The 27,647-nt window shown below is 45.2% G+C and overlaps 1 protein-coding gene across 2 annotated transcripts in view; it reads left to right on the top strand.

The window, feature by feature from the left end:
* Positions 1-27,647, top strand: part of TM9SF4 (transmembrane 9 superfamily member 4) — a 56,803-nt gene that overhangs the window by 13,247 nt on the left and 15,909 nt on the right. The window contains exons 2-9 of one of the 2 annotated variants that reach the window (XM_060122671.1): positions 10,504-10,617; positions 15,235-15,334; positions 20,084-20,252; positions 20,352-20,481; positions 21,726-21,849; positions 23,312-23,430; positions 23,533-23,644; positions 24,983-25,053. In XM_060122671.1, the coding sequence (XP_059978654.1) occupies positions 10,504-10,617; positions 15,235-15,334; positions 20,084-20,252; positions 20,352-20,481; positions 21,726-21,849; positions 23,312-23,430; positions 23,533-23,644; positions 24,983-25,053 (939 nt within the window). Of the gene's footprint in view, positions 1-10,503; positions 10,618-15,234; positions 15,335-20,083; positions 20,253-20,351; positions 20,482-21,725; positions 21,850-23,311; positions 23,431-23,532; positions 23,645-24,982; positions 25,054-27,647 lie in introns of those variants that run through there. The other variant, XM_060122672.1, reaches the window with a different exon arrangement.

Raw genomic sequence — 27,647 nt, 5'->3', positions numbered from 1 at the left:
AATTAATCTGTGCCATCAGGTTCTTCTTTGGATACCTCTAATCATGAGGTATCCAAATTATCTCTGAGCTTGGCTCCCACAGTGGGGACAAACTTCTGATCACTCAGCTCTGCCAGGTTTGGTACAGCTGGACTTCCTTTACTCTGCAGATAATTTGCTGTGTGAACACGTCACTTCCCCTCTCTGGCCTCCTGGATTACTTGACCCTGAGGTTCTTCAAAAGGTGTCTTTTTTTAAAATTTATTTATTTATTTTTGGCTGCGTTGGGTCTTCATTGCTGTACGGGCTTTCTCTAGTTGTGGTGAGCAGGGGCTACTCTTCGTGGTGGTGCATGGACTTCTCATTGCGGTGGTTTCTCTTGTTGCGGAGCACGGGCTCTAGGCGCGCAGGCTTCAGTGATTGTGGCACGTGGGCTCAGTCGTTGTGGCTCGCAGGCTCTAGAGCGCAGGCTCAGTAGTTGTGGCGCACGGGCTTAGTTGCTCTGCGGCATGTGGGGTCCTCCCGGACTAGGGCTTGAACCCATGTCCCCTCCATTGGCAGGCAGATTCTTAACCACTGCGCCACCAGGGAAGTTCCAAAAGATGTCTTTATGGAACCCAACTCTGGGTGGAACTTTGCCTTGTTTTGTTCAACCTTTAGGTTGCTTGGGTTGATGGAATGTCCCATATTTTCAAGGGAATCATGAATTTCTTGAGTTTTATGGGAGGTAATGAGGCTTCTGGTTCACTCTCCTCACTAGGGTAGGGATATCCCCTTTCACCTCCTTCCTTGGTCACCTCCTTCTCTCTGATTTGCTCATGGTTATGGCCTTTTCCTTAGCTAGATAACTCTCTTGTTGGAAGTTTCCTTAGATTGAGCATACATCTCCCTCCTTGCAGTGGACTCATTGGTCCTGCCTTCCGATGCAACCCAGAGCAAAGCCACTCTGCCTTATCAAGCACACACTCTGTGTACTTTACTTAATCCTTACCACCATCATCACTCAACCGCCCTGCCATGAGTTTAGTATTACTATTTTCTTATTACAAATAAGAAACCAGAGACTCAAAGAGTTTAAAAAACTTGCCCAAAGTCACACAGCTAGGAAGTGGTGGGTCAGGGCTTTGAATTCATATCTGTATGGCCCCCAAAGCCTGTGCTTTTTCCACTACACCAGTGGTTCTCAGAGTGTTATCCCAAGACAAGACCAACAGTACCAGCATCTCCTGCGGACTTGTTAGAAGTGCAGATTCCCAGGCCCTGCTCCAGAGCTACTGAAAGAGACATTCTGGGGGTTAGACCCAGGAATCTGTTTTAATAATCCCTCCTGGTGATTTCCTTGCCTGTTCAAGTTTCAGAACCACTGCCTCCCATTCTGCTTCCCCACCTGGCTGCTGCTTCTGTTCACATCTGACCAAGAATTTATAGGTAATTTCTCTAGGGCTGGATATTACTATGTCTCTGGAGCAGAAATGTGCTGCACACACACACCTTTCCCCCGAACACATACGCACGCGTACTTGGTAACCAGAGTCATTTTTTTTTTTTTTTTTTTTTTTTTTAGGCTGTACCACATGGCATGTGGGATCTTAGTTCCCTGACCAGGGATCGAACCCATGCCCCCTACAGTGGAAGCACAGGTTCTTAACCGCTGGGCCACCAGGGAAGTCCCCAGAGTCATTTTTAAAACTGCAGATATGATGTATCTCTTTCCTACTTAAAGTTCTTCAGTGTCTCCCCAATGCACTAAGGAGAAAGCCCAAACTCCTCAGTGTGGCTTTTGTGTGATGTATCCCTTACCCGTTTTCCAGTCTCCTGTCTACACAGACCTAGTCATGCTTGCTACTCACGTGAACTAGAAATGTTGTCATCACCTGGGAGCTTGTTAGAAATACAGAATCTCAGGCCCCACCCCAGACCTGCGGAATCAGACTCTGCATTTTAATAAGCCCTCCAGGTGATCTATATGCACATTAAAGTTTGAGAAGCACCAGCCTACACCTCACCTGCCATAAACCCCTTATGGTTGCCCCCAGGCCTTCGTGCCTGTGTTTTGCTCTTTCTGGAACACTTCTCTCTTCCCTCTCCTTTCCCTTCAGGCCCTGGGTAGGCTTGAGTTCTTAGATCTGCACCCCATCCCTCTAAGACTGGGCTTGTTGCTGGTCCTGTGTACTTCTTAGCCTCTTAACTGATAGGACAAGAGACTAGGCCCTCCATAGCATCTGCATCTGGGACCTAGTATTGCCATTGGCTGATGACTGGTCTCTGTCCGCCAGCTGGCTGAAAGCTCCTCGTGGGAGTGCATTCTGTGAGGCTGGCACAGTGCCTGACATATAGTAGGTGTTCCATGTAGTGAGCTGGTTTCTGTACTGGTTAGAGCATGGGCCTTGGAGTCAGACTGCTTGGGTATAAATCCTGACCCAACTAGTGTTATACCGCCTCTCTGAGCCTCAATTTCCTCATCTCTGAAATGAGAATAGTAAGAGTCTCTATCTCATAGGATTGTTGTCAAGATTAATTGATTAACTGGGTTATTGCATGAAAAGAACCTAGAAGTGTGCCTGGCACATAATCGGTATCCAGTAAATGTTAGCTGCCATTGTTATCATCTTTTAATGCAACTCACCTGCCTGAAAAGAGCATACCTGTTCCTGTACCTTCTGATCTTGGGCAAGTTATATAATCTCAGGGTCTCAGATTAATTGGCAATCATCTGGGAAATGGTGATAGAAATCCCCAGGTAGTTAGTTATAGTTGCCAGAATCGTGCAAGTCAGTGTTTGTAAAGTGCTTAGCACAAAGCAGGGACTTGGTAAATGGAAGGAAGGGACTGTTTGTGCCACAGTGCCTTGTACCTACTTTTAGGTGCTCAGTGACTCTGTGGCTTCTTGTTACTTTTTAATGTTGTTTTCCGCTAGGGTGAGTATTTTCTTTGTTGTTATGTCTTTTTGTTTGTTTGTTTTTTGTGTCTACTTGCTCCATTGGTTTGAGACTTTGGAACAAAAGGGTATTGAAGTCTTTCAGGATTTGCTTTTCATTCCTCTGCAACCTGACCTCTCATGGAGCCCGTGAGTTCCCCAGGGCAGTGTCTCTCTGCTAAGATTGGAGGATTCTGTTTCAAAAGAACTGGAGTAACTTCTTAGATTTAATTGGCTTGATAACCATAAGAGATTGTAATCCGCTGCCCTGGCTTCACATCACATATCAGATAAGGCAAAAAGTCTGGACTCTGGCTTCCTAGGAAGGGAAATTTAGAACACATATATATTTAAAAAAATTTTATTGAAGTATAGTTGATTTACAATGTTGTGTTAATTTCTGCTGTACAGCAAAGTGATTCAGTTATACATATATATATATTCTTTTTCATATTCTTTTCCATTATGGTTTAACACAGGATCTTGAATATAGTTTTCTGTGCTGTACAATAGGACCTTGTTGTTTATTCATCATATGTATAATACTTTGCACCTGCTAATCCCAACCTCCCAATCCTTCCCTCCCCCACCCTGCCTCCCCCTTGGCAACCACAAGTCTGTTCTCTATATCTGTGAGGAATCTGTTTCTGTTTTGTAGATATGTTCATTTGTGTTGTATTTTAGATTCCACATATAAGTGATATGATACAGTATATGTCTTTCTCTTTTTGACTTACTTCGCTTAGTATGATAATCTCTAGATCCATCCATGTTGCTGCAAATGGCATTATTTCATTCTTTTTTATGACTGGGTAATATTCCATTTTGTGTATATATATGTGTGTGTGTGTGTGTGTGTGTGTCTGTGTGTACACAGACACACAGACACACACACACACACACGTATGTATTTGCCACATCTTCTTTATCCATTCGTCAGTCGAAGGACATTTAGGTTGTTTCCATGTCTTGGCTATTGTAAATAGTGCTGCTATGAACATAGGGGTGCATGGATCTTTTCAAATTATAGTTTTGTCTGGATATATGCGCAGGAGTGGGATTGATGGGTCATATGGTAACTCTATTTTTAGTTTCTTGAGGAACCTCCATACTGTTCTCCATAGTGGCTGCACCAGTTTTCATTCCCACCAGCAGTGTAGGAGGTAGAGCACATATATTTTTGATTAGCAAGAAATAATGATGTTAACTGTGGGCTTTTCATCCGTGGCCTTTATTGCATTGAGGTAAGTTCCTTTTATACTTTTTTTTTGAGAATTTAAATCATGAATGGATTTTTTTTTTTTTTTTTTTTTTTTTTTGCCTGCATTGGGTCTTCGTTGTGCGCAGGCTTTCTCTAGTTGCGGCGAGCAGGGGATACTCTTCACTGCAGTGTGCGGGCTTCTCATAGCAGCTGCTTCTCTTGTTGTGGAGCACGGGCTCTAGGAGTGCAGGCTTCAGTAGTCGTGGAACGTGGGCGCAGTAGTTGTGGCTCGCGGGCTATAGAACGCAGGCTCAGGAGTTGTGGCACAGGGGCTTAGTTGCTCCGTGGCATGTGGGATCTTCCTGGACCAGGGCTCAAACCCGTGTTCCCTGCATTGGCAGGTGGATTCTTAATCACTGCTCCACCAGGGAAGTCCATGAATGGATGTTGAACTTTGTTAAATGTTTTTTCTGTGTCTATTGAAAAGATTATGTGATTTTTTTCTTTCGTTTTGTTAATGTGGTTTATCACATTGATTGATTTGCATTTGTTGAACCATCCTTGTATCCCAGGGATAAATCCCACTTGATCTTGGTGTATGCTCCTTTTAGCAAGATGTTAAATTCAATTTGCTGGTATTTTATTGGGGATTTTTGCATCTGTGTTCATCAGGGATATTAGCCTATAGTTTTCTTTTCTTGTGGTATCTTTGTCTGATTTTGGTATCAGGTGATGCTGGCCTCATAAAATGAGTTTGGAAGTGTCCCCTCTTGTATTTCTGGAAGAGTTTAAGGATTGGTATTAACTCTTCTTTGAATGTTTGTTAGAATTTACCTTTAAAGCCATCTAGTCCTAGACTTTTCTTTGTTGGGAGGTTTTTGATTACTGATTCAGTCTCCTTTTTATTCAATTTGTTGACCTATAATTGTTCACAATAGACCCTTATGATCCTTTTTGTTTCTTAGGCATCTGTTGTAATGTCTCCTCTTTTATTTCTCATTTTATTTATTTGAGTCTTTTTCTCCTTAGTGTTGCTAAGGGCTTGTCAGTATTTTCAAAAAACCAACACAGTTCTGTTTTTTTTTTTCCTATTTTTTCACATTCTCTTTTCAATTTATTTCTGCTCTAATCTTATTATTTCCTTACTTCTCCTAACTTGGGCTTATTTTGTTCTTTTTCTGGTCCCTTGAGATGTAAAGTTGGGTTGTTTGTTTGAGGGTTTTTTTTTTTTTAATGTAGGCATTTATCACTCTAAACTTCCTTCTTAGTACTGCTTTTGTTGCATTTCGTAAATTTTGGCACTTTTTTTTTCTTTTGTTTAAGGTACCTTTAAAATTCTTGTTCAACTTCCTCTTTGATCTAAGAGGGTGTTTGTTTAGTTTTCACCTATTTGCAGGTTTTCCCATTTTCTGCTGTCATTGAGTTCTAGTTTCATTCCTTTGTGGTCAGAAAATATACATGGAATGATTTCACTCTTTTCAAATTTGTTAAGACTTGTTTTGTGACCTAACATGTGGTCTGTCCTGGGGAATGTTTCATGTGCACCTGAGTAGATATGCATTCTTCTGCTGTTGGGTGGAAAGTTCTATATATGTCTATATATATAGGTCCATTTGGTCTGTAGTGTTGTTCAAGTCAGCTGTTTAACAGTTTTCTATCTGGATGTTCTATCCAGTATTGTAATTGGGATATTAAAGTCCCCTACTATTATTGCATTGCTGTCAATTTCTCCCTTCAGATCTGTCAATATTTGCTTTATATATTTAGGTGCTCTGATGTTGGGTGCATATATATTTATAATTATTTTATCTTCCTATTGAATTGACCCTTTTGTCATCATATAATGACCTTCTTTGTCTCTAGGCACAGCTTTTTTTTTTTTTTTTTTTTTTTTTTTGGCGGTACACAGGCTTCTCACTGTTGTGGCATCTCCCCTTGCGGAGCACAGGCTCCGGACGCGCAGGCTCAGCGGCCATGGCTTACGGGCCCAGCCGCTCCGCAGCATGTGGGATCTTCCTGGACCAGGGCGTGAACCCGTGTCCCCTGCATCGGCAGGCAGACTCTCAACCACTGCGCCACCAGGGAAGCTCTCTAGGCACAGCTTTTGACTGAAAGGCTATTTTGTCTGATATAAGTATAGCTACTCCTGCTTTCTTCTGGTTATTGTTTACATGGAACATCTTTTTCTATCCTTTCAATTTCATTGTGTGTGTCTTTAGATGTGTCTCTCGCAGGTGGCATATCACTGGATTTTGTTTTTTTATCAATTCAGCCACTCTGTGTCTTTTGATTGGGAATTTAATCCATTTACTCCCCGAGTTATTCTAATGTGCATCAGGGTTGAGAACCAGTATCCTAGATGTACAGATAGGGTATAGAGGTAATAGATGTCTCAGGGATTCTCACAGTAGGTCCTTGGACAGCTGGAAAGGTGGGAGGTGTCAAGAACTCCTTAAATTTGAGGATTTGAAGAAAATCAGTTATCAAGTGGATATAGCAAAGATTAAGAACCATAGTATTCAACCTGTATGCGAATGTATGATTTTACATTTTTATAGATCAGAGGTTAGTTGATGCTTATTGTTAGCCTGTTCGATAAGGATTTGTTGAGTACTCACATCACCAAAGCCAGACAAGTGATTAGTGCAGGTGGAGAGATGGCAGCTACTTAAACCATAATACAACATGAAAAGTGCTATAGTAGGGCCTTAAACAAGTACAGATTTAAATACTTGTCAGATAACTTAAGCAGCAGTCTTTGAACATGTATAGATGTGAAAGTTCATTTGGGTGTTGGGTAGTTTCCAATTTCTTGCCTCTAGTGTCATCATAGAGATATTTGCCAACTGCCTTGAAAAATAAAGAAGAAAGAGGATAATTCCTCCTGTGGGGGTCTGAGGGGTTCTTGAAGGAAGGAACATTTCAACTGGACCTCCAAGTGTAGGTAGGACTTGAATTAGGTAAGGGCAAGTGTCAGAAACAGCCTGAGCAAAGGCCTTGAAGGCAGCCTCACCTGGGCAAGCCCGCTTGCCAAGGGCAGAGACAAACTTGGGGTCTTCCTGAAGGCTTAGAAAGAAAAGGTGGGAGGTGCTGATGGAAAGGCATCTTGGGGCCAGCAGGTAGAGTTCATTCCATACCAAGCTAGAATTGCTCTAACCTAGGCGTTCAGAACAGTGGTGTTTTCTTTTGCCTAATTTATTTTATTATTTTTCTTAAGTGGTATAAATATGTATAATCCCCAAAGAAAAACTGGAAAATACAGATATGCAAAAAAGGAAAACATCACCTCATTTTCTCAAACATAACTTTAAAAAAGAGGGGCATATCTTGCTGAGCAGGGTTCTATCCCCTGCTTTTTCTACATAAATCTAAAGCTTGAATACTCCTACTCAAGAAGTATATCATCATGTTTAATGACTACATAAAAGGATAAGTGGTTACACCATAATTTAACCCATTCCACTAATATTGGACATTTTACTATTGTAAGTTGTGAACTATTTCACATTTTAAATAACCCTGTGGAGAACATCCTTTTATGTGCATTTTGGCATATTTGTCATATTTTTCTTAACATGTCTAGAAGTAGAATTGCAGGGTCAAAGAGTATGCACTTCTGGGGGACTTTTTTGGGGGGAGGATTTTGATAGCGTCAAATTGCCCTCCAGAAATGTTTCAGTTTGTAATCCCTCCAGCCATATGAAAATATCGAAACAGTGACATTTTAATATCTAAAACTAACAGTATCATCTTGGTATAGTCATTAATTCTAAACTGAACTTCTGAATTGCTTTTGGTTGCCAACTTATATTATTCAAAAATTCTAGCATATTGTGGAAATAATTCTTTGCCATTTTTCATCTGTTGATCCTTCCTGTAAGATAAATTGATTTGTGATTTGTTGATAGTATCTATGTGTGAGGATTGTCTGTTTTCTGTATCATTTTTCAAAAATTTAGAGTTGGGTTATTATTTTTAAATGACTTTTGGCTGACATTTGACGTCAGTAGTACAGGGTTTGTCTTCCTTGCATTTAGTTAACTGGAATTCAGGTTCAAAGAGGAATTTGAGGAAAACAAAGGACAGGATTTATTTCTCTCACACAAAGCACTCAATCTAAGGACTGCCCAGTGAGGCCTAGCAAAGAGGGAGGGCTAGAATCTTCTGATGACTGGTCAAGTGGAGGAAATCCTCCACTTGATGGAGAGGAAATCAGAAGCTGTAACCAGCCCACAGTCAGTAGGCTTTCTCTCACAGAAAGAAAGAATAAAACTCTGTTTGTTGTTGCTGTATCAAGGCAAACCCATGCTACTAAAGGCTTCTCTTTGTATGCGCATGGAATATCTCCAGAGGGATTTTCAAGGAACTGGTGCTAGCAGTTGTCTGTGGGGAGCTGAAGAGGGAGGAAGATTTATTTTTCATGGTTATACCCATTTGTACTGTTTGAATTACTGGATTGGCCAAAAAGTTTGTTCGGGTTTTTCCATAATCTTTGCAAATATTTACTGTATATGTTTTGCTGTTTCAAAACTTTTTTAACCTAGTTATTTTTTTAAAAGCCTCTCTTACGCATGGTTATGTAATATGTTAACATTAGAGGAAAGTGGGTGAAGAGTATATGGGAACTCTCATAGTATATTCTGTAAATCTAAATTTATTTAAAAATAAAAAGTTTAAAAAAATGACAGAGGCGGGGAGCATACTGACTTCCTATACAGAATCCTACCCCATGAGACATTTTTCCACCTTTTTGTCGTGTCATTTCTTTTAAAGATCTTGCTTTCACCCCTAATTCTGCTGACTTTGTGATTACCAGATTCAATACAACTGTCGTAGCCATTTTTCACTGTTTTTGTTGGGGTCAGACTATTATTTCATATTTCATAATGCACATCAGCTGACAGATACTTATAAACATCACAGCAGATCAGAGGAAAGCACTCTATGAATATATTGCTTTTAAGAGTTTGACCAGGCTTTGTATCTAAACTAGTGCACAACCTCAGAACCTTAAACTTTGAAAGCCAGTTTTCCTCAACTTGTGCTCCTGGTAAAAACACAGATGAGTCTACATTTTTGGCAAGCCCCCTGAGTGATTCTGATTCCCTGTAACACTGAGTTCCAGAAAGAATTGTCTGAGAGAGAGAGAGAGAGAGAGAGAGAGAGAGAGAGAGAGAGAGAGAGAGAGTGTGTGTGTGTGTGTGTGTGTGTGTGTGTGTGTGTGTGTGTGTGTGTGTGTGTGTGTGTGTGTGTATGGTGGTGATGGTGACTTGAAGGATGCGGGGACAGGGTAATCAGGGGGCTGTGGCCAGTGTCCAATGGGAGTAAATGAGGGTCTGAAATGCCACAGCGGTAAAAGGGGTGGAGAGAGAAGGCAGATGCAGCCGCGCAATTGAGTTCGTGATCCAGGTGTGTGGACGACAAAGTTCCTTGTTCAAGACAGGCAGAGGGAAAGAAGCTCTTCTAGTACCTTGAGGAGGGGGCGAAGCATATTAATGGAGGGACAGAGATGCTTTGATGGGGTACTTCTTGAGGTGGGTAATTGATCTTTCTTGCCTTTGATTCCCAGGTGCCAGGCACTGGGGACACAGTCCCTGCTCCCACACAGATTACATTCGAGTGAAGGGGGACAGATAATACACAAGGAAACAGATACATATGCCCATGCCAATTAGCTGAGTCCATGAAGAGAAGTGGAGTAAGGGGTTGGAGAATGGGTGATAGGAGCCCTGAGGAGGCCATTTAGACGGGCTAGTCGGCGGAGGCTTCTCTGAGGAAGTGACATCTGAGAGAGACCTGAATGAAGTAAGGGGGTGAGCCAGGCAGGCACCTGTGGGAAGGGCATTCTGACGGAGGGAGCAGTGAAGGCGATGGCCCTGAGGGGGTGGAGAAGGACTTGCTGTCAGGAGACACGAAGGCCGGCGTGAACGGAGCTGAGGAGGCAGAGGATGGGAGGCGGCGGGGTCAGGACAATTTTGGAGGCGGTTTGTAGGAAAATGTATTGGTACCATTGGAGCTTCCTGACAAAGCAAGCCCGTTGCTACGTGGAGAAATGGGAATTAATGGGACACTGTGGAGCTTTGTTTCCTGCTGGCCCTACAGGACAGTGATACATGTGACATGATGAAAGGGACATTGCTCGAAGAGTGGGGAGCCGTGGCTCCTGTATTAGTCTGCCCTTTTGCCCTGCTGTCAGTTACTGTGCTCAGTTTGTGGCCCATTTCTGGAAGTGCAGGATCAGTGCCTCATAGCACCCTTGGGGGCATTTAGAGGGTAGCCTTTGGGGGGCCTCAGGCTTCTCAGAGTGGGGATGAGACTGCGTCAGTTAAAGCAGATGTGACGGTGCCCCAGAGGGCTGTTCACCTCTTTCCCCCATTCCGACTGCCACCTCTCTTCTTCCAAGCAGGATTGGTTGCCATGGTCCCTGCTGCTTCTCTCTCTCACGTGTGATACCGGGGCCTTCTACGTTCCTGGGGTCGCACCAATCAACTTCCACCAGAACGACCCTGTAGAAATCAAGGTAAGTGCGTTCCTGGTCTGTGGGAGCCAACTGTTGCCCAGTTGCTAGGCAGCCGGGCCAGAGGACTGTTGCGAGCTGGTCACGTCCCTCCTGTGGTTGCAGAGAACCCAGACCAGTGCTGCTCAGCCTGGGAGGAAGAGGATTCACTGCGCATGGCTGGGGCAGAAGTGGTGTGTCCCTCGGGCCCCGCCCGCCTCTCCTCTCTCTCTGCCTCTGGCTGTCTCTGCATCTCCCCCTGTATGAGTGCATTCTCTCTCTCTGTCCCTCTCTCTCTTTCTCTTTGGCTCTGTCTCTGTTTCTGGTTCTTCCTGTGTCTTTGTTTCTCTCTCTTTCGCTCGCTTCTGTGCCCACCTCTTTCTGTGTCTCCATCTCTCTCAACCTGCCTCCTTCTCTGTGACATCTCTGCCTCTCTCCATCCTCCTCTATGTTACCGGCTTTCTCTGCATAACTCATATCATCTATGTATACGCATGATTATTATGGCCTTTTTTTTTCAATTTTAGCTTCTGCCAGGATTCTCCAGTTCAGTATTTCCAAACGGTGCACTGCATATCTGAGTGGTGGTATATGAGATGATTTTAAGTGGCTGACACGTATGTTTTATGTTAATAGCTGTTTTCTTTTAATTATACTAGAAAATATAGCCATTACTTCAACTCATGATTCCATGGCTGTCATTGTTGGGTTTCCATTTTTAATAGTGTTAAAATGTTTGCTTCTTTTTTTTTTTTTCTTTTTTTTTTTGCGGTACACGGGCCTCTCACTCTTGTGGCCTCTCCCGTTGCGGAGCACAGGCTCCGGACGTGCAGGCTCAGCGGCCATGGCTCACGGGCCCAGCCGCTCCGCGGCATGTGGGATCTTCCCGGACCGGGGCACGAACCCACGTCCCCTGCATCGGTAGGCGGACTCTCAACCACTGCGCCACCAGGGAAGCCCAAAATGTTTGCTTCTTAAATAAAGGTATTTACCTAAAAATGAATCATATCCAAGAAAATAGCAGAATAAATGGTAAGTAGATAGAGCAAGTTGGTACATGAGTGATTCGGATTTGAAAGCATTGTCCTAAATCAGAGTCCAGAAGAACAGCCAGCTGGGCCACCTCACCTTGTCAGCCTAGATGCCCACCTGTGGGCCAGTCACCTGTGACAGGGTTATGGGAGAGTCCTTTAAAATATGGCTGATCGGGGCAGTGGGCAGGCTGGCACCTTGGTTAATGTCTCGGACTCTTGGTGGCATTTTCAGAGCCCTAAACACGGCTGAGGGTTGGTGGTGGATCTTCTTGGATCTCATTTCCCAGGAAACAAACTCTAAGGTGGAGATTTGGTGCAAGAGATTTATTGACTAGGCGCCCAGTCCTGGAAGCAGGACTGGGCAGAGGGAGATATTAAGCTGTGATAAACAGAGTCCTATGGAAGGCTCTGGAACTGGAGTGGCCAGCTGCAGAGTTCTCCCACATTGAGGCGAGAGGACTGGCCACCAGACAAGGGGTGTGACCTTGTTCCAGAGCTCCCAGCTATAGGGACTCCTCTCTACCATCACCCAAATATAACCACTCTTAATACTTTGGGTTATTTTTCTTAGTCTTTTTTTTCTGTGCAGTGTTTACAGTGTAGGGTACTCGGCATTCTCACACTTCCGTAAACCCCCAGCTTCTTGACTACCACATTGGTCCCCCATAGGCAAAATAACATATAGTTGAAGTTTTTAAGTAGTCCTTCAAATCCTTAGTGATTCTGTACAAAGGTCTAGCAAAACTTATAAAGTAATGAAAATAAATTCTGCTCCTAAAATGTACATTTCTTGTTGATGGGAACCACATCTTTACTGGTCTGTGCAAAAGCAAAGCAGTGAGATTGTGTGAAAATAAAGTTTTTATCCTGTCCTAAGCATCACAGTGTTCAAAGGGGGAACAGAAGCCCAGAAAATCACAAAGGGCCATCCACCTGACATGCTGTCATGTACATGTGCCTTTGTTTGCCACCACATTTTGGGCATTTGCAAAATTATAAATTGCTACATGTCATGCTTATTTGGGGCATTAGATGCAAGCAACTTTTCATTATCCAGGGGGAGTTAACCAGTTTAGAGGTTAAAAATATATTTGTGGAAAAACGAAAACTACCACGAATCAAGTTCTACAAGGGCTGGGATATTATCTTTCTCGGTTACTGCTGTGTCACCAGCTCCTAGTACATAGCCTGGCAGGGTGGATAAATACATATGATCAATGACTATTAGAAAGTGCCTGCATTTAGAACTATGTAGTAGTAACAAGCAAATGCACCATTCCATGTGTTGCATTACTGTGAGCATCCCTCTTCCTTGGAAGTCAGACTTGTAGTTTTCGGGAACAATAATTAAAGTCACCTTTATTGAGGATTATTTACATGCCAGGCATTATGCATGGCTTAGCTCAAGATGCCCCCTAAGAGCCCTCTGAGGCAGATACTGTATGTTTTAGAGATTTACTGAACATTTTACAGTTACGGAAACTGAGGCCCGAGGAAGTGAACCAACTTGTCCAAGGTCACATTGTGAGGGAGACATAGGGTTAGTTCAGAGCCCGGCTCTTAACCGCCGCAGTACCCTTCCTCCCAGTGCCTCTGCCAGAAGCCCCCTCCAGAGCAAAGCTTGTGGCATGGGGAGGACAGGGTGGCTCTGGCTTCAGTCCTGCCAAGCTGGGCATGTGAGAACTACACCTTGGGTGGGAAGGGAGAGGGCGGGAGGGGACATAAAGGTGAGACTCAGTTTCTTTGTAATGTGGATTCTTTTTTGATTGTCCAGAAGGAGAGAATGCTAAGAAACACAGAATAACAGGCTGTTATAACAGATAATAACTTTTTGGTCATTTCGCCTCAAGCAGTTCATGAAATGCTTAATAGAGGTCCCCCGTCCTTCAATCCAACATCTAAAAAGCTCTGAAACTTAAGAGTTTTTCTAAACTCATTGTAGGCGAGACCTGACCTGAACTGTTTATTAACTTAGTATGAATATTTTTGCATTTCCTTGTCATTGAATGTGGGGTACTGCTCCAGACCCAGCTGGGGGGTGTTATAAAACCCATGGTTTTATAATATACCACATTGCTCTTTTAAAATTGGAAAAATTATTAAATTAAATTAATTTATAGATTAATGTAATAATGTAATGTAATGTAATAATTATTAATATAATAATGCCGAGTATACTAAAGATGAGTGGGTACCAGGGAGGATTACTGAAACAGTCATTAAATTAAATTTTAAATCTTTTAAAATTAAATTAAAAATCCTAATTCCAAAGCAAGAATTTTAAGTAAGGATTGTGGACCTGGATTCTAAAAACTATTTATACTTTCAGATGGTGTATGAGGAATGGTTAATAGTTTTTAAATAGCAAAGATAATTTTAGTTGCATTTAAATTAAAATTTGGGACTTCCCTGGCCGTCCAGTGGTTAAGACTTCGCCTTCAAATGCAGAGGGTTGTGGGTTCAATCCCTGGTCGGGGAGCTAAGATCCCATATGCCTCGCAGCCAGAAAACCAAAACAAACCAGAAGCAATATTGTAACAATAGCAATAAGGACTTTAAAAATGGTCCACATCAAAAAAAAACTTTAAAATAATTAATTGATTAATTAATTTTTTTTGCAACATTTTGACTGGTTCTATTTTATCCATGTTTTGGGGAGTTGTCTGTGGCTGTCACTGTTTCCAGAGCTGCATTCTGTGTGCTTGCATCACTTCCTAAATGTTCTTCTTCATGGTCTTCTTAAACTTCATCTTTAATGGTTGCATAATATTTAATTGAACGAATATATTGTGGTTTATTGACCAATTTCCCATTACGGGGCTTTTAGCTGTTTTTCCATTTTTTTCTCTTTTTTCATTGTGCAAACATTTATCGAGCACCTACTATGTACCTAGATCTCTAGGCACGGTGGTTACATAGGTAAGCAAGACACATATGGTCCTTGCCCTCATGGAGTTTAATCTTAAATTCTAGTAGGGGAGGCTGATTTCTCTGGAAAAAGAAAACAAAAATATAAAATAATTACATTTTATCAGACATGCTACAAAGATAACTAGAAGTGTTGAAATACAGAAGATGAGGGAATTCCTTTGATAAGATGATAAGGAAAGGACTCGAAGGTGAGGGGATTTAAGCTGAGACCAAATGTGAGAAGGAGTCAGAGAGTTGGGCAGAGAGGAGCAGGTTCAAAGCCTGAAGCAGGAGAGCGCTGGTCAGGCTCAAGGAACTAGAGGCAGAAGACCACTGTGGTTAGGAATGAGGAGTGAGCTCTTTGTTCCTGAAGTTTTTTCCCTTATTTGCAGTTATTTCCTTAGGAAAGATACCCAGAAGTGAAATTATAGGGTCAAAGGATATCAGCATGTTAAGGACTCTGAGTATATATTGGATTTGGTTGTGGTTTTAAACAAAATCTATAATGTAATCTAAAACTAGTGAACTGTGAAATAATTGTATTGTATAGTATACCAGAGTTGTGTCTGCTGCGGTTAGTTTGCTTATTAGGTAATAATGCCGAGTATACTAAAGATGAGTGGGTACCAGGGAGGATTGCTGAAACAGTCATCTTGATTTCTGGGTTGAGGAATAATGGCCTCCCTTCTTCCACTAGGCTGTGAAGCTCACCAGCTCTCGCACCCAGCTGCCTTATGAATACTACTCACTGCCCTTCTGCCAGCCCAGCAAAATAACCTACAAGGCAGAGAATCTGGGTAAGTTCTTCTCTCACACTGCTGTCACGCTATCCCAAAGAGGAACCCGGATCTCTTCATAATGTTAATGGCAGTTAACCCTTATATAGCACCTACCGTGTGCTGGACACCATTCTACATAGTTTATATACAGATTAGCTTATTTAATCCTCATAACATCCCGAAGGAGGTAGTTGTGGTGTTTATTCCCATTTTACAGGGTAAGTGATTTGCCTCTGGTTATACTGTTAATTAATGGCTAAACGGGCTTGGAATCCATGTAGTCAGGCTTCAGAGCTGGAGCCCTTGGCTACTGCTCCGACTGGCTCTCCTAGATTTCTAGATAGCCCCTTCTGTTTCTTGTGGCTTCTGTAACCTGCTCTGCTTTTAATTAAAAGAATGAGTGATTATCTCTGGCCCTAATGGAATCAGGGACATCACCATAGTTCTTGCTAAGCTGTGCAGGCCTTGCCTCAAATAATGTGGGAAGCACCCAGTGCAGTGTCTGGCATATGTGTTCATGAATAGCAGCCATTTTATTTTAATTCAAATAATTCTTCATTTGGTGGAATTTCAGGCTTAAAGGAAAAGACGTTTGGTGGCCTCTACTGAGGACATGGTTATTAGTACTTACTCTGCCATCTCAGTGTTAAGTCCTGGAGATGAAAACTTGGAACTATGCCCTCCCTGACTTCAAGGAACTTAAGAGACTTTCCTGTTCTCTTATAGCTTAGGGAGGGGAAAGGAGAGAACTGGCTCTTGAGCAGTCCCCTGAAAGGGCTGCCTTCTCCATCAGGGCTACCCATGGCTCAGATGTTTCCAGAACCCCTAGCCAACAGGTGTACCTACTGCCAGGTATTGGATGTCCCAGACCAGCTGGGGCAGGCCTCGACCAAAAGCAGGCAGCACCGCCCGTCCTGAAGTCTCGCCTTGTACAGTTGGACGGAGGTCGGTCTCGGGGCCTGGGCTGCCCTTGCTGCCTGCCGCTTACCCTTCTTTTCTCTCCACACCATGCCGTGCTCCGGCCACCTTGCCACTGCTGGGAAGCCTGACCTGCTGTGTCCTCCAGACCCCTCACAGCAGCTCCTCCCTCCCTCTGTGAGCTGGTGTGGATTCATCTACAGCCCAAGGCTGAGCACTTGGGCACACCTCAGTGTGATACTGCGTGACCTTAACCTCCGTGAAGCTGGGGAATGTTCCTGCCTCGTAGAAATGGAAACTTCCATGTACAGAAGTTATCCTGCCACACTGTATCTCATTCCAGCTTTGTGTAGTGCCTCCCTCTGTGGCCTAGGGGCTCTTTGAGCAGCGGGATCATGTCTTACATGTGTCTCTCTCTGCCACTTCTGACCCAGTGTCTGACACATAGTTGTCATTCAGTAAAAGTTTTTGTCCTCCCTGAGTGGAGCAGAAACAGCCTTGATTGAATGCCTTTTGGGTCGCAAGCCTTGTACTCTACGTCCTCATCATCATCACTGTTAATACTTAAAGGGCTCTAACAGTGAGCCAGGCATTGTTCTAAGCACGTCTGTGCTTACCTTAGTTAATTCTCACAACAGCCCTCTGAGGTAGCTACTCTTACTATCCCCTTATCACAGATAACAGAAGCGAGGCACAAGAGGTGAAGTCACTTGCTACAGGTCACTCGCCGAGTTGGTGGCAGAGCCCAGGAACTCTGGCTTCAGGGTCCATAGCCTTAAGCAGTACACTCTGCGCACTGTCTTACTTGGTTCCGACTGTAACTCAGCAAAGCCAGGTATGATGGCCCCCGTGCCATAGTAGAGGGCACAGCAGCTTCAGAGGTTTGAAAAACTTGCTTGTGGTCACATGGTCAATGGGTAGAGAAATTGAGATCTTAACCCAGGTTTTTTAACTCTAAAACCAGAATTCTTTCTGTTGTCCAGACTGCCTTTTCCAGAAAGGTTCATTTGGGCTGTCCAAGGGCTGTGCTCCCGATTATCATGTCGGTGGAGATTCATATCGTGGCGGGGGGGTGGGGGCATGTCTGCGGCAGCTGTACTGGACTATGGCATCAGACTCGTTTAGACGGTCCACTCAGCGTGTTGCTCGTCTAGTGTGGCTGGCTGTCTGCTCCCAGCTTTAAAAATTAAAATGAATACTTCTGTATTAGAACTCAGCTGTTCCAGGCCAGTGTGTCCTCTTTCTTGGTTTAAATGTATCAATAATTTCTAAATATCAAGAAGTGATACCCACCTTACTTGATCTTCAGCCCTGTTCCTCTCTCTGTATGTTCTTCCTTCCCTCAAGTGAGTTCCTTATTGACCTTCCTGAAAAGAAGTGAGTGGTAAGGCGTGGTGTAGAGGAAAGAGCCCAGGGGCTTAGCACTACCACAGTCACTGTCATAGGCTAGTCACTATCTGGGTCTGGTTCTCAGCATTGTCATATGTAAAATGGCAGAGGATGACCCAGATCATTTCAGCAGTGGACCATGCAGATATCTCATTGGTGTTCTTGGCCTCCCACTGGCCAGTCCCTCCCTGGGTTTTGCAGACTCACCTGCATAACTAGCCTTCTAAAAGAGGGGGAAAGCGGGGGAGAGGTGTAGAGACCTTCATCCAGGCGCCTTTTCACCCTCCCCCCCTCCTGAGTGGCCTCATCCACTCTTGTCAGAGTGCCACTTTGCACAGCTGAGTGGTTCTCCCCACTGTGGTAAAGCTAGTGGCCCTGCCACTTACCATCTGTATCCCAACAACTCACAGCTTCTATCTATAGCCCTGACCTTTCCTCTGACCCTCAAACTTGGATATCTGACTGCCTGCTTGACATAGCCACTTGACATATGCAAACTGAAAAAATGCCTTCAGTCTAAATTTGCTGTTTTTCCCATTTTCCCCCCAACTGGAACTTGGTTGTAGAAGCCCCATAGTCTTCCTGATATGCACCGCTCCTCACTCATCCTTTGTGTCAGCCAGCACGAGCCCCCCTAGATTTCACCTCCTCAGTAGCTCCTGAGTCTGTGTACTTGTTTCCGCCCTCACTATACCCTCTAATCCAGCCACCATCACCGCCCACTTGCATAGCTGACTGCCATCGCCCCCGGCCAGTTCCGTGCATCTTCGATATTTTCTTCACAAAATAGCCACAGTGATGTGTAACCAGAATTGGATAATGTCTTCTGCCACCCCTGTTAGAAACCCTTTATTGGCTTTTGTGGCTCTCTCGATAGAGATCAAACTTCCTGTTGGCCCACAGGCCCCCTGAGGTCCAGCTCCAGCCCGTCTCTCCAGCGCACCTCAAGTCACCCTTGCCATGTGCACTGCAGCCGCACAGGCCTCTTACATTTACCGCGTCATCCCCCTGCCTTCCCCCCGCCCCCCAACCAGGCAGGGGGCCTTTGTGCGTGCTGTTCCCTTCTGTCTAGAATAGTCTTCCCCTATCTCTTTGCCTAGTTAAGGCTCTCTTCCTTTAGAGCTCACTTCAAGCATTACTTCCTCAGAGAAGCTGTCCTAGACCTACTCCCCCACCCCTAGAGCAAGTTCCTCATATTGTACTATACCTTCTCGTTATCCTGATTAATCAGTCTGTCTTCCCACTAGACCATAAGCTCCGTATGTCTGTTCAACATTATTTCTTCAGAGCCCAGCACATAACCAATATCTAGTGGATGTTTGGGAAGGAATGAATGAATGAACGAATGAATGACTAGGCCAAGAGTCCCACATCAAGCGGGTCCACACTGGTAGGCAGCTGTTAGACCAGGCGTATGTGGGCATTAGTGCCGCCTGTGGGCTTTGGTAGGTCTCCTTCAGCTTGCCCCAGTTCCACCTCATCCCAGTAGAAGTGTTAGAATGGCTCAGAAGGAAAGCACCATTGGGTTTAGCTGACAGGCCCTGACTGCTCGGTGCCTGCTCGTGGAACGTCTGGCAGCAGGTTTCTCTGAGGCAGTAGGCATGCAAGGGGCGTGCCAGTTTGTTAAGTTAAAAAGATGTTTTGGCTGAAAATCTCAGGTGCTGGATTTTACCCTACCTCCCTTCCTCCCTGAACCAGGACCTGAAGACGCAGAAATAAAGAGGAAACATTATCTGCCCTTAAAGGGCTCATAATGAGGTATGAGGGCAGAAACTTAACCTGTCAACATATTGTGCAAAGTCACATCACTGACATATGAAAAGGTGCAGAAGTGATGCTGGTAATAAAAATAGTATTTGTTGTCTTCCCACTCTATGCCTGGTACTTTATTTCTCACTGTAACCCTGTGAGATGCGTACTATTATCCCCATTTTACAGAGAGGAAATTGAGGCTCATTGAGCTTAAGGTACTTACCAAGACTGCTAAGCTAGTCAGTGGCAGAGCCAGGGTTCAGTAGCCCTCTCTTCACCACTGTACGATGCTGCCTCTGTGCAGAGGGCAATCCGAGGAGGGAGTCACAAACTCAGTCCTAAGGCGGTCAGGAAGGGCTTCCCGGAGAGTGGAATAGAAGCTGAGCTTGAAGGGTGAGGAGGAGTTTCCCAGGAACACGGGGCAGGGAATGGCACTCCAGGCAAAGGAAACGACATGTGGCCCAGAGGCACGGAATGACGTGGCATGTTTGATGTGCTCTGAAGAGTCTGGTGGTGCTAGAGCACAAAGGGAGAGGAGGGACAACAGGGGGGCGTCAGGTGGGCAAGCCTGGCCTGAACAGGCAGGGTAATGCATTGAGTGCCAGGCTGCAGGACTGCTGAAGGCCCTGCAGGTGGGCCCTGTGTCTCTGCTGACCTCAGCAACCTCAGGGCTGAAGCTCTGAGCTCCATCTGTCTCTCTTATGGCAGGAGAGGTGCTGAGAGGGGACCGGATTGTCAACACCCCTTTCCAGGTTCTCATGAACAGTGAAAAGAAGTGTGAGGTTCTGTGCAGCCAGTCCAACAAGCCAGTGACCCTGACCGTGGAACAGAGCCGGCTCGTGGCCGAGCGGATCTCAGAGGACTACTATGTCCACCTGTGAGTTGTCCTCTGCTCCCTGCCAGCCTCGAGTTCCCATAGGGGAGGGCACTGAGGGAGAGGCGATCTGAGGGACTGAGCGGGGCCTTGGGTTTCCAGCATTGCAGACAACCTGCCCGTGGCCACCCGACTGGAACTCTACTCCAACCGCGACGGCGACGACAAGAAGAAGGAGAAGGACGTGCAGTTTGAACACGGCTACCGGCTCGGCTTCACGGATGTCAACAAGGTAGAGTGTCTTGATGTGCTCAGAGGGCTGGGGGAGCCACTCCCCAAAGTCACGAGCACTTGGGGCCACAGAGGAGGGGGAAACATGTAGCTCGAGGCTTAGGAAAGGTGGGGATGGCCAAGACAAGTTCCTCCTGGTGCCCCTGGCCATGGCCGGTCAGATGTCTGAGTGCTGTGGGCCCGGCTCTGGCAGATGCTACACAGGAGGTGGAAGGCACAGTGCCTAAAAACTCAGATTCCACATAAATATATGATTATATGGATTATAAGATTAACTACCGCCCCCCCCCCCCGCAAAAAAAAAAAAAAGGAAGTCTGGAACTTCATCAGTATGTAAGAGAGAGAGCTCAGCAGTGGTCAAGAGCATGCAGGTTCCCTGGGTTTTGAATCCTGCCTTCACCACTTACTAGTTGGTGAGTGACCTTAAGCCTACCTCTCTCACCTGTCTAAGCCTTGGGTTCCTTATCTGTAAAATGTATGTTACAGCCATACCTGCCTTTTGGGGTTGTCATGCAGAGTAAATCAGATAATCTGTGTAAGCACTTTATAGCACAGCCACTGAGAAATATGCTAATGGCATTGATTGTAACAGTGATTCTCTTATATTTGTCATTTTCTAAACTGAACACATATTACTTAGGGAATAAAGAACAAAAGCATTTCTTTTGAGGCACAGTCCCTGTCCTCCAGGGGCTTTTTTCATAACTGGGAAGAGAACTGACAGTGTAAGATCCTGGATCTTAAGTCCCAATCCTGACCGTGCCAGTGCTTTGACGGTCAGGGCCAGAAGAGTTCAGAGGGAGCTAATGTGCGGGCAGGTTGTCACGGAGGAGGTGGCCTTGAAAAATAGGTAGGCTTGAGCTGAGTGAAGTTGGGACGGCATTCTAGTTAAGTGAATGCCGTGAACAGAGTTCAGGGTGGGGACTGTTCACGGGGCAGGGAGGGACCCAGGGAGACCAGGCGAACTAACATGTCTGGGAGGGTGACGGCAGCTGGGTATGTTAGGGTGACAGAAGGCCTTGAATACCAGCCTAAGGGGTCTGAACGTGTACCTAGTAAGCCCCACAGAGCCCTGGAGGGTTCATGAGTAGCGGGTTGCTATAAGAGCAGTGTTTTTGGAACGCTGGTACAGTTGGGTCTGCTAGATGAGGGAAGGGACCTAATACCTGGCTGGTCACCCTGTGTGATTTTTCTGGTGGTTTCTTGGCTCCTAGCTATTTTGTTCTCTTTGTTGCGCTGTTTTAGATCTACCTGCACAATCACCTCTCGTTCATCCTTTACTACCACCGGGAGGACCTGGAAGAGGACCAGGAGCACACATACCGCGTCGTCCGCTTCGAGGTGATTCCCCAGAGCATCAGGCTGGAGGGTGAGTGGGGAGGTGTGACCAGAGGGGCAGGGCTGGACGGGCCTGGGCTTCACACCCAGGGTCTTTGCACCCTTGATTCCTGAAATGGCTGATAGGCCCCAGTGTGGCATCTGGGCCCAGCCAAGGTGGAGTCACTACATTCCCATTAGAGAAGGTGGGGGGCAATGGGAGAGCTGACATGGTGTCTCCTGGCCTGGCACAGCACCTTACCAGCCACCCCGGGAGATAATGTGCTGATTATGATAGGAACCAGAGGCTCAGAGAGGTCAGTGACTTGGCCAAGACCAAACAGCAGTTTGGGGCTTTGCTGGGCCATCACAAGAAGCAGCCAGCTCAAGAGCAAAGGGATGAAGCACAAGGGGCAGGGGTACCGAAGGAGCTGCTGGGCAGCAGCTTTCAGTGTTTCTGCTCCTCTGTGTGAGTGATTGGCCCCGGGTCAACAGCTGTGCAGGAATTTGAGCGCCCAGGCGCAGCCCTGTGGGCCTGACGGGATCTGGTCGGCCTCACCTTGCCTGGCAGCGCTAGCTCACCACAGGGCGACTTCCATTTCGCATGCCTGGCCTTTTGTCCACAGTGGTGGTGAGTTTCTGGAGCTTTTTTAAGCTGTGGAACCTCGTAGTCAAACAAAGTCATATGCAGAAGTCTTATGTAAAACATAGACCCTGCACTTTCGGGGCATCATACTCCCTCTCCTCCCGTCTGTGTCATGGTTACAGCTTGACATTTACTGTGTGCGTGTTTGACAGCAGCTGCTCCCCCACTGGCCCTTCGAAGTTAGAGACCATGTCTCCTTTTCTCACCACTTTCTCTCCAGCACAGTACCTGGCACATAGTAGGTGCTTATTTATTGTATGTTGGTTGAATGAATGGACAGACAGCAGGATGAACAAATGTGTAAATGAAGGAAGGAAGCATCGGAGTGATTGAATTACTAAAGTGCCAGGACTCTGGGGACTAAATGAGTGAGCGAACGTATGAGAGAGTGAGTCAGTGTTGTTTTTGCCTGTTGAATGGGACTAATTGAATGAGCAAATGAATGTTTGAATTGATTGAAGGAAGAATTCGTTTGACTAAATAGGGACTCAGACCCCTCCCCACATACACCTCTCTGCAGCCCCTAAGGCCCTTTGGAAAGTCAGGGCTCTGGGAAGCACAGTTTTTTGTTTCTTTTTTGTTTTTGTTTTTTCATCTTTATTAGATTATAATTGCTTTAAAATGCTGTGTTCATTTCTGCTGTACAACAAAGTGAATCAGCTCTATATATACCTATATCCCCTCCCTCTTGGGGCTCCCTCCCACCCTCCCCACCCCACCCAAGGGAGCACAGTTTTAAAGCTCTAGTTGCCAGCTGTTCTCCCAGCCACTGCTCCGCAGCACGCTGCCTCTGAGGGCACCCGCAGAACAGACCCTGGGTAGTGGCACCAGCCCTTGCAGGAACAGACTGAGTCTCTGTCTCTCACAGACCTCAAAACAGACGAGAAGAGCTCATGCACCCTGCCTGAGGGTACCAACTCCTCGCCCCAAGAAATTGACCCCACCAAGGCGAATCAGCTGTACTTCACCTACTCTGTGCACTGGGAGGTGAGAAGGGGCTGGAGCCCACGGCAGGGGAGGAGGGCTCTGGTCCGAGCAGCAGTTGTCAAGGTGGAGGCCTGACTCTCAAGTGCTTCCTCCCACCACCAGGAGAGTGACATCAAATGGGCCTCTCGCTGGGACACTTACCTGACCATGAGTGATGTACAGATCCACTGGTTTTCTATCATTAACTCCGTCGTGGTGGTCTTCTTCCTGTCAGGTGAGAGAGCTATGGGTTGGAGGGTGGAGAGGACGGGGTGAGGGATGAGGGGCTGAGGTGTCACATCACTCCCAGGAGACTTCTAGGGTGTTCTTGGAGCCAAGCATAGGTCAAAAACAGACATTAGTGCTCTGTGCAAGGCATCAGTACACAGAGGTAAACAAGATTCACCCTCTACTCTGGAGAGCTCCCTAGGGGAAGGCCGCGCCGCCTCTTCACGCACACCTTCACTGACTCATTCAACAGTGTTTCGGCATTGCTCATCCTGTTCGGGCCCCATGCCGCGTGCTGGATATGGTGTTGAGCAAGCCCAACCCAGTCTCTGCCCTCACGGTCTGTATTCTGGTGGCAGGAGAGAGACAGAAAAGCACAGAAGTAGTAGGGTTCCAGATAGTGCTAAGTGCTGTGAAGCATATGCATGGCTGTTGAGGAGAGGGTGAAGGCTGCTTTAGAGAAGACCTCTCTGAATGAGGAGCCACCATTCAGAGACCTAGGGAAAGACGGTTCCAGCAAGGGCCACGGCCCTGCAGTGAGACAGGCTTGGTGAGAGGCCAGATGGCAAGAGGGCATTGAGCAGGGTGAGGGTGGTTGTCAGAGGTAGAATGAAACTGATCGTTTCAGTATCAGGAGAAGTAAAGATAATGCTGTCTTTATTAAACATTTACCCAGGGGCCAGCTGCTGTGCTAATAACACTTAAATGCATCCCCATCCTCGCAGCCCCGTGAGCTAAGCCAAAAAGTGTTAAGTTAGCTCACGGTCCTACAACCCATTGTCTTAACCACTACGCTGTGCTGCCTAGATAGGTAAACAGGGTGCTGTGCAAGTACAAACGGGGGTGCCTCTGAGCTGTTTGGGGTGTTGAGAAGAGAAGATGTTTTGAAGTGTGAGTAGGAGTCAGGACAGAGTGGGGCATCCGGGTAAAGGGAACAGCCTGGGTTACAGGCACGCAGGTGAGAGAGAGATGGGGCTGTGACCTGATAACTAAAAGCAACAAATAACCAGAGGCAAGTGAGAGGCGAGCCTGGGAGGAGGTGAGGCTGGAGAGGCTGGAAGGACCAAGCCCTGGAGGAGCTGGGATGCTGTTCTCCCTGGAATACAAGCGGTGTCCTGTGACTGCCTCCGCCCATCCCAGCAGCTCATTCTTCCCCTCTTGGGGGGTGACCCTCTGTTTCCCCTGCCCTGTAGCTGGGGTGGAGCTATGCCCAGGAGAGAACCTGAGGCGGCTGCGTAGCCAGTTCCCACTAGAGGAAGCCACGTGTGCCCGGAGGGCAAGCAGCACAGAAGACTCAGACGGCCGTGCTGATGCCTCCTCTTCTTCCCGCCCCTGTTTGTTTCAGGCATCCTGAGTATGATTATCATTCGGACCCTCCGGAAGGACATCGCCAACTATAATAAGGAGGATGACATTGTACGAGGTCATGGCTGGGGAGGGATGGACTTGCAGAGGGAGGGCAGTCTAGCAGTGGGGCTCTGGGCCTACCAGACCAGGACGCGCACATGCACGCACGTGCCTCTGTGTGTGTGTGTGTGTGTGTGTGTGTGTGTTATCATTCATAGCGTAAACCAAATATTGAAAAGGAAAACAAAATGTTTAATGACCCAAAGTGATGGGGATAAGGCTTTCTAATTTCTAAGCGTAAAAACAATGGAAGAAATCACAGAAAGAAAACTGGATTAATTTTACCTTAATCCTGCATGTTAAGATATGTAAACAACAGAAAAGTGAAATGGCAAAACAATATATGCAACAAATTTTTAAAAAGATGATAGTTAAAAGAAATGGTATAAAATCTCTAAAAAAAAAACCACTAAAATCCCTAATGTGATAATGAACAAAAAATTTACAGACAAGGAACCATACATGGCCAGTAAACATGTGAAAAACTGTTTTTACCTCAGGGATAAGCCCCCAACGTGCAGTGTCCAACAGTCATGAGAAGACAGTTTTGGACCTTGAAATTAGCACAGATTCGTATACATAGTACTAATTGCCGGCAGGGTTAATGTGAGATAAGCACCTTTTCATGCCACCCGTGCAAGTGTAAACTAGGAGATTTCTGAAAAGTTATTGATTGGCAGCACATATCATGAACTGCCAAATACTTAACTTGTTTGTTTGTTTTGTTTTTCACATTTGGCTGCACTTTTAACTGTTGGTGCGGCCTGTGGGATCTTAGTTCCTCAACCAAGTATCAAACCCGCACCCCCTGCAGTGGAAGCACAGAGTCTTAACCACTGGACCACCGGGGAAGTCCTAGTTAACTTGTTTTGATACACTATCTTCTAGAATTTTCCTAAGGAAAGCATTAAAACCACAAAAATTTGGTCTAAAAAAAGAAAATTTGGTCTAGAAATATTTATTGCAGCCTTTTTTATCATTTAAATAAACTGGAAATTGCCTGATATTCCATAATAATGGATTGGTTATATTATGGTACAGCCATACAATGAAAAATTGTACAAACATTAAAATAGTAATTGTAGAGAGTGTTTATTGACATAAGGAAATGCTCATGATCATACATCAGCTTAAAATAACAAAGTATTGTTACACAGTAAATACAGTATTTTATTGTTAAAAATTAGATATACATATGCACATGTACATAAAGGACTGAAGGAAATATGTCAAAACAGCGGTATTGTTAAGTATATAAATCATTTTCTCTATCTTTCTGATTTATTTTTTAATCTATGAATGTTTATGAGTTTTATATTTTTTGTTCAGTCTTTCTGGATTTTTAAAAAATTGTCTACAATACTCATTTACTACTTTTTGTTCATTTGAATATCATGCCATATATCAAAAAAATTTTTTTACTTATTACACAAGTAAGAGCACATACAGACATACCTCAGAGATATTGCGGGCTCAGTTCCAGACCATCACAATAAAGTGATTATCACAGTAAAGGGAGTCAAACAAATTTTTTGGTTTCCCAGTACATATAAAACTTATGCTTATACTATACTGCAGTCTATTAAGTGTGCAGTAGCAGTATGTCTAAAAAAATACCTTAATTTAAAAATACTTTAGTGCTAAAAATGCTAACCATCATCTGAGCCTTCAGCAAGTCCTAATGTTTTTGCTGGTGGAGCATCTCACCTCAGTGTCGATGCTGCTGACTAATCAGGGTGTTGGTTGCTGTAGGTTGGCGTGGCTGTGGCGATTTCTTAAAATAAGACAGCAGTGAAATTTGCCAAATCAATTGACTCTTCCTTTCATGGACAATTTCTCTGTAAACATGCAATGCTGTTTGATAGCATTTTACCCACAGCAGAATTTCTTTCAAAATTGGAGTCAGTTCTCTCAAACCCTGCCTCTGCTTTATCAACCAAGTTTATGTAATACTCTAAATCCTATGTTTTCATTTCAACTATCTTCACAAATCTTCACCAGGAGTAGATTCCATCTCAAGAAACCACTTTCTTTGCCTATCTGTAAGAAATAACTCCTTATCCATTGAAGTTTTATCATGAGATGGCAGCAATTCAGTCCCATCTTTAGGCTCCACTTCTTTTTTTTTTTTTTTTTTTTTTTTTTGCGTTACGCGGGCCTCTCCCGCTGCGGAGCACAGGCTCCGGACGCGCAGGCCCAGCAGCCATGGCTTATGGGCCCAGCCTCTCCGCGGCACGTGGGATCCTCCTGGACCGGGGCACGAACCTGCGTCCCCTGCATCGGCAGGCGGACTCCCAGCCACTGCGCCACCAGGGAAGCCCTAGGCTCCACTTCTAATTCTAGTTCTCTTGCTGTTTCCACTGCATCTGCAATTACTTCTTCTTCTGAGGTCTTGAACCCCACAATTCCATCCATGAGGGTTGGAATCAGCTTCTTCAAAACTCCTATTAATGTTGATATTTTGACCTCTTCCTATGAATCACGAATGTTCTTAATGGCATCTAGAATGGTGAATCTTTTCCAGAAGGTTTTTAGTTTACTTTGCCCAGATGCATCAGAGGAATCACACTCTATGGCAGCTATAGCTTTATGGAATGTATTTC

The sequence above is a fragment of the Lagenorhynchus albirostris genome, chromosome 15, assembly GCF_949774975.1.
Source record: "Lagenorhynchus albirostris chromosome 15, mLagAlb1.1, whole genome shotgun sequence".
NCBI lineage: Eukaryota > Metazoa > Chordata > Mammalia > Artiodactyla > Delphinidae > Lagenorhynchus > Lagenorhynchus albirostris.
This window is presented reverse-complemented; position numbering and strand designations above follow the sequence as displayed.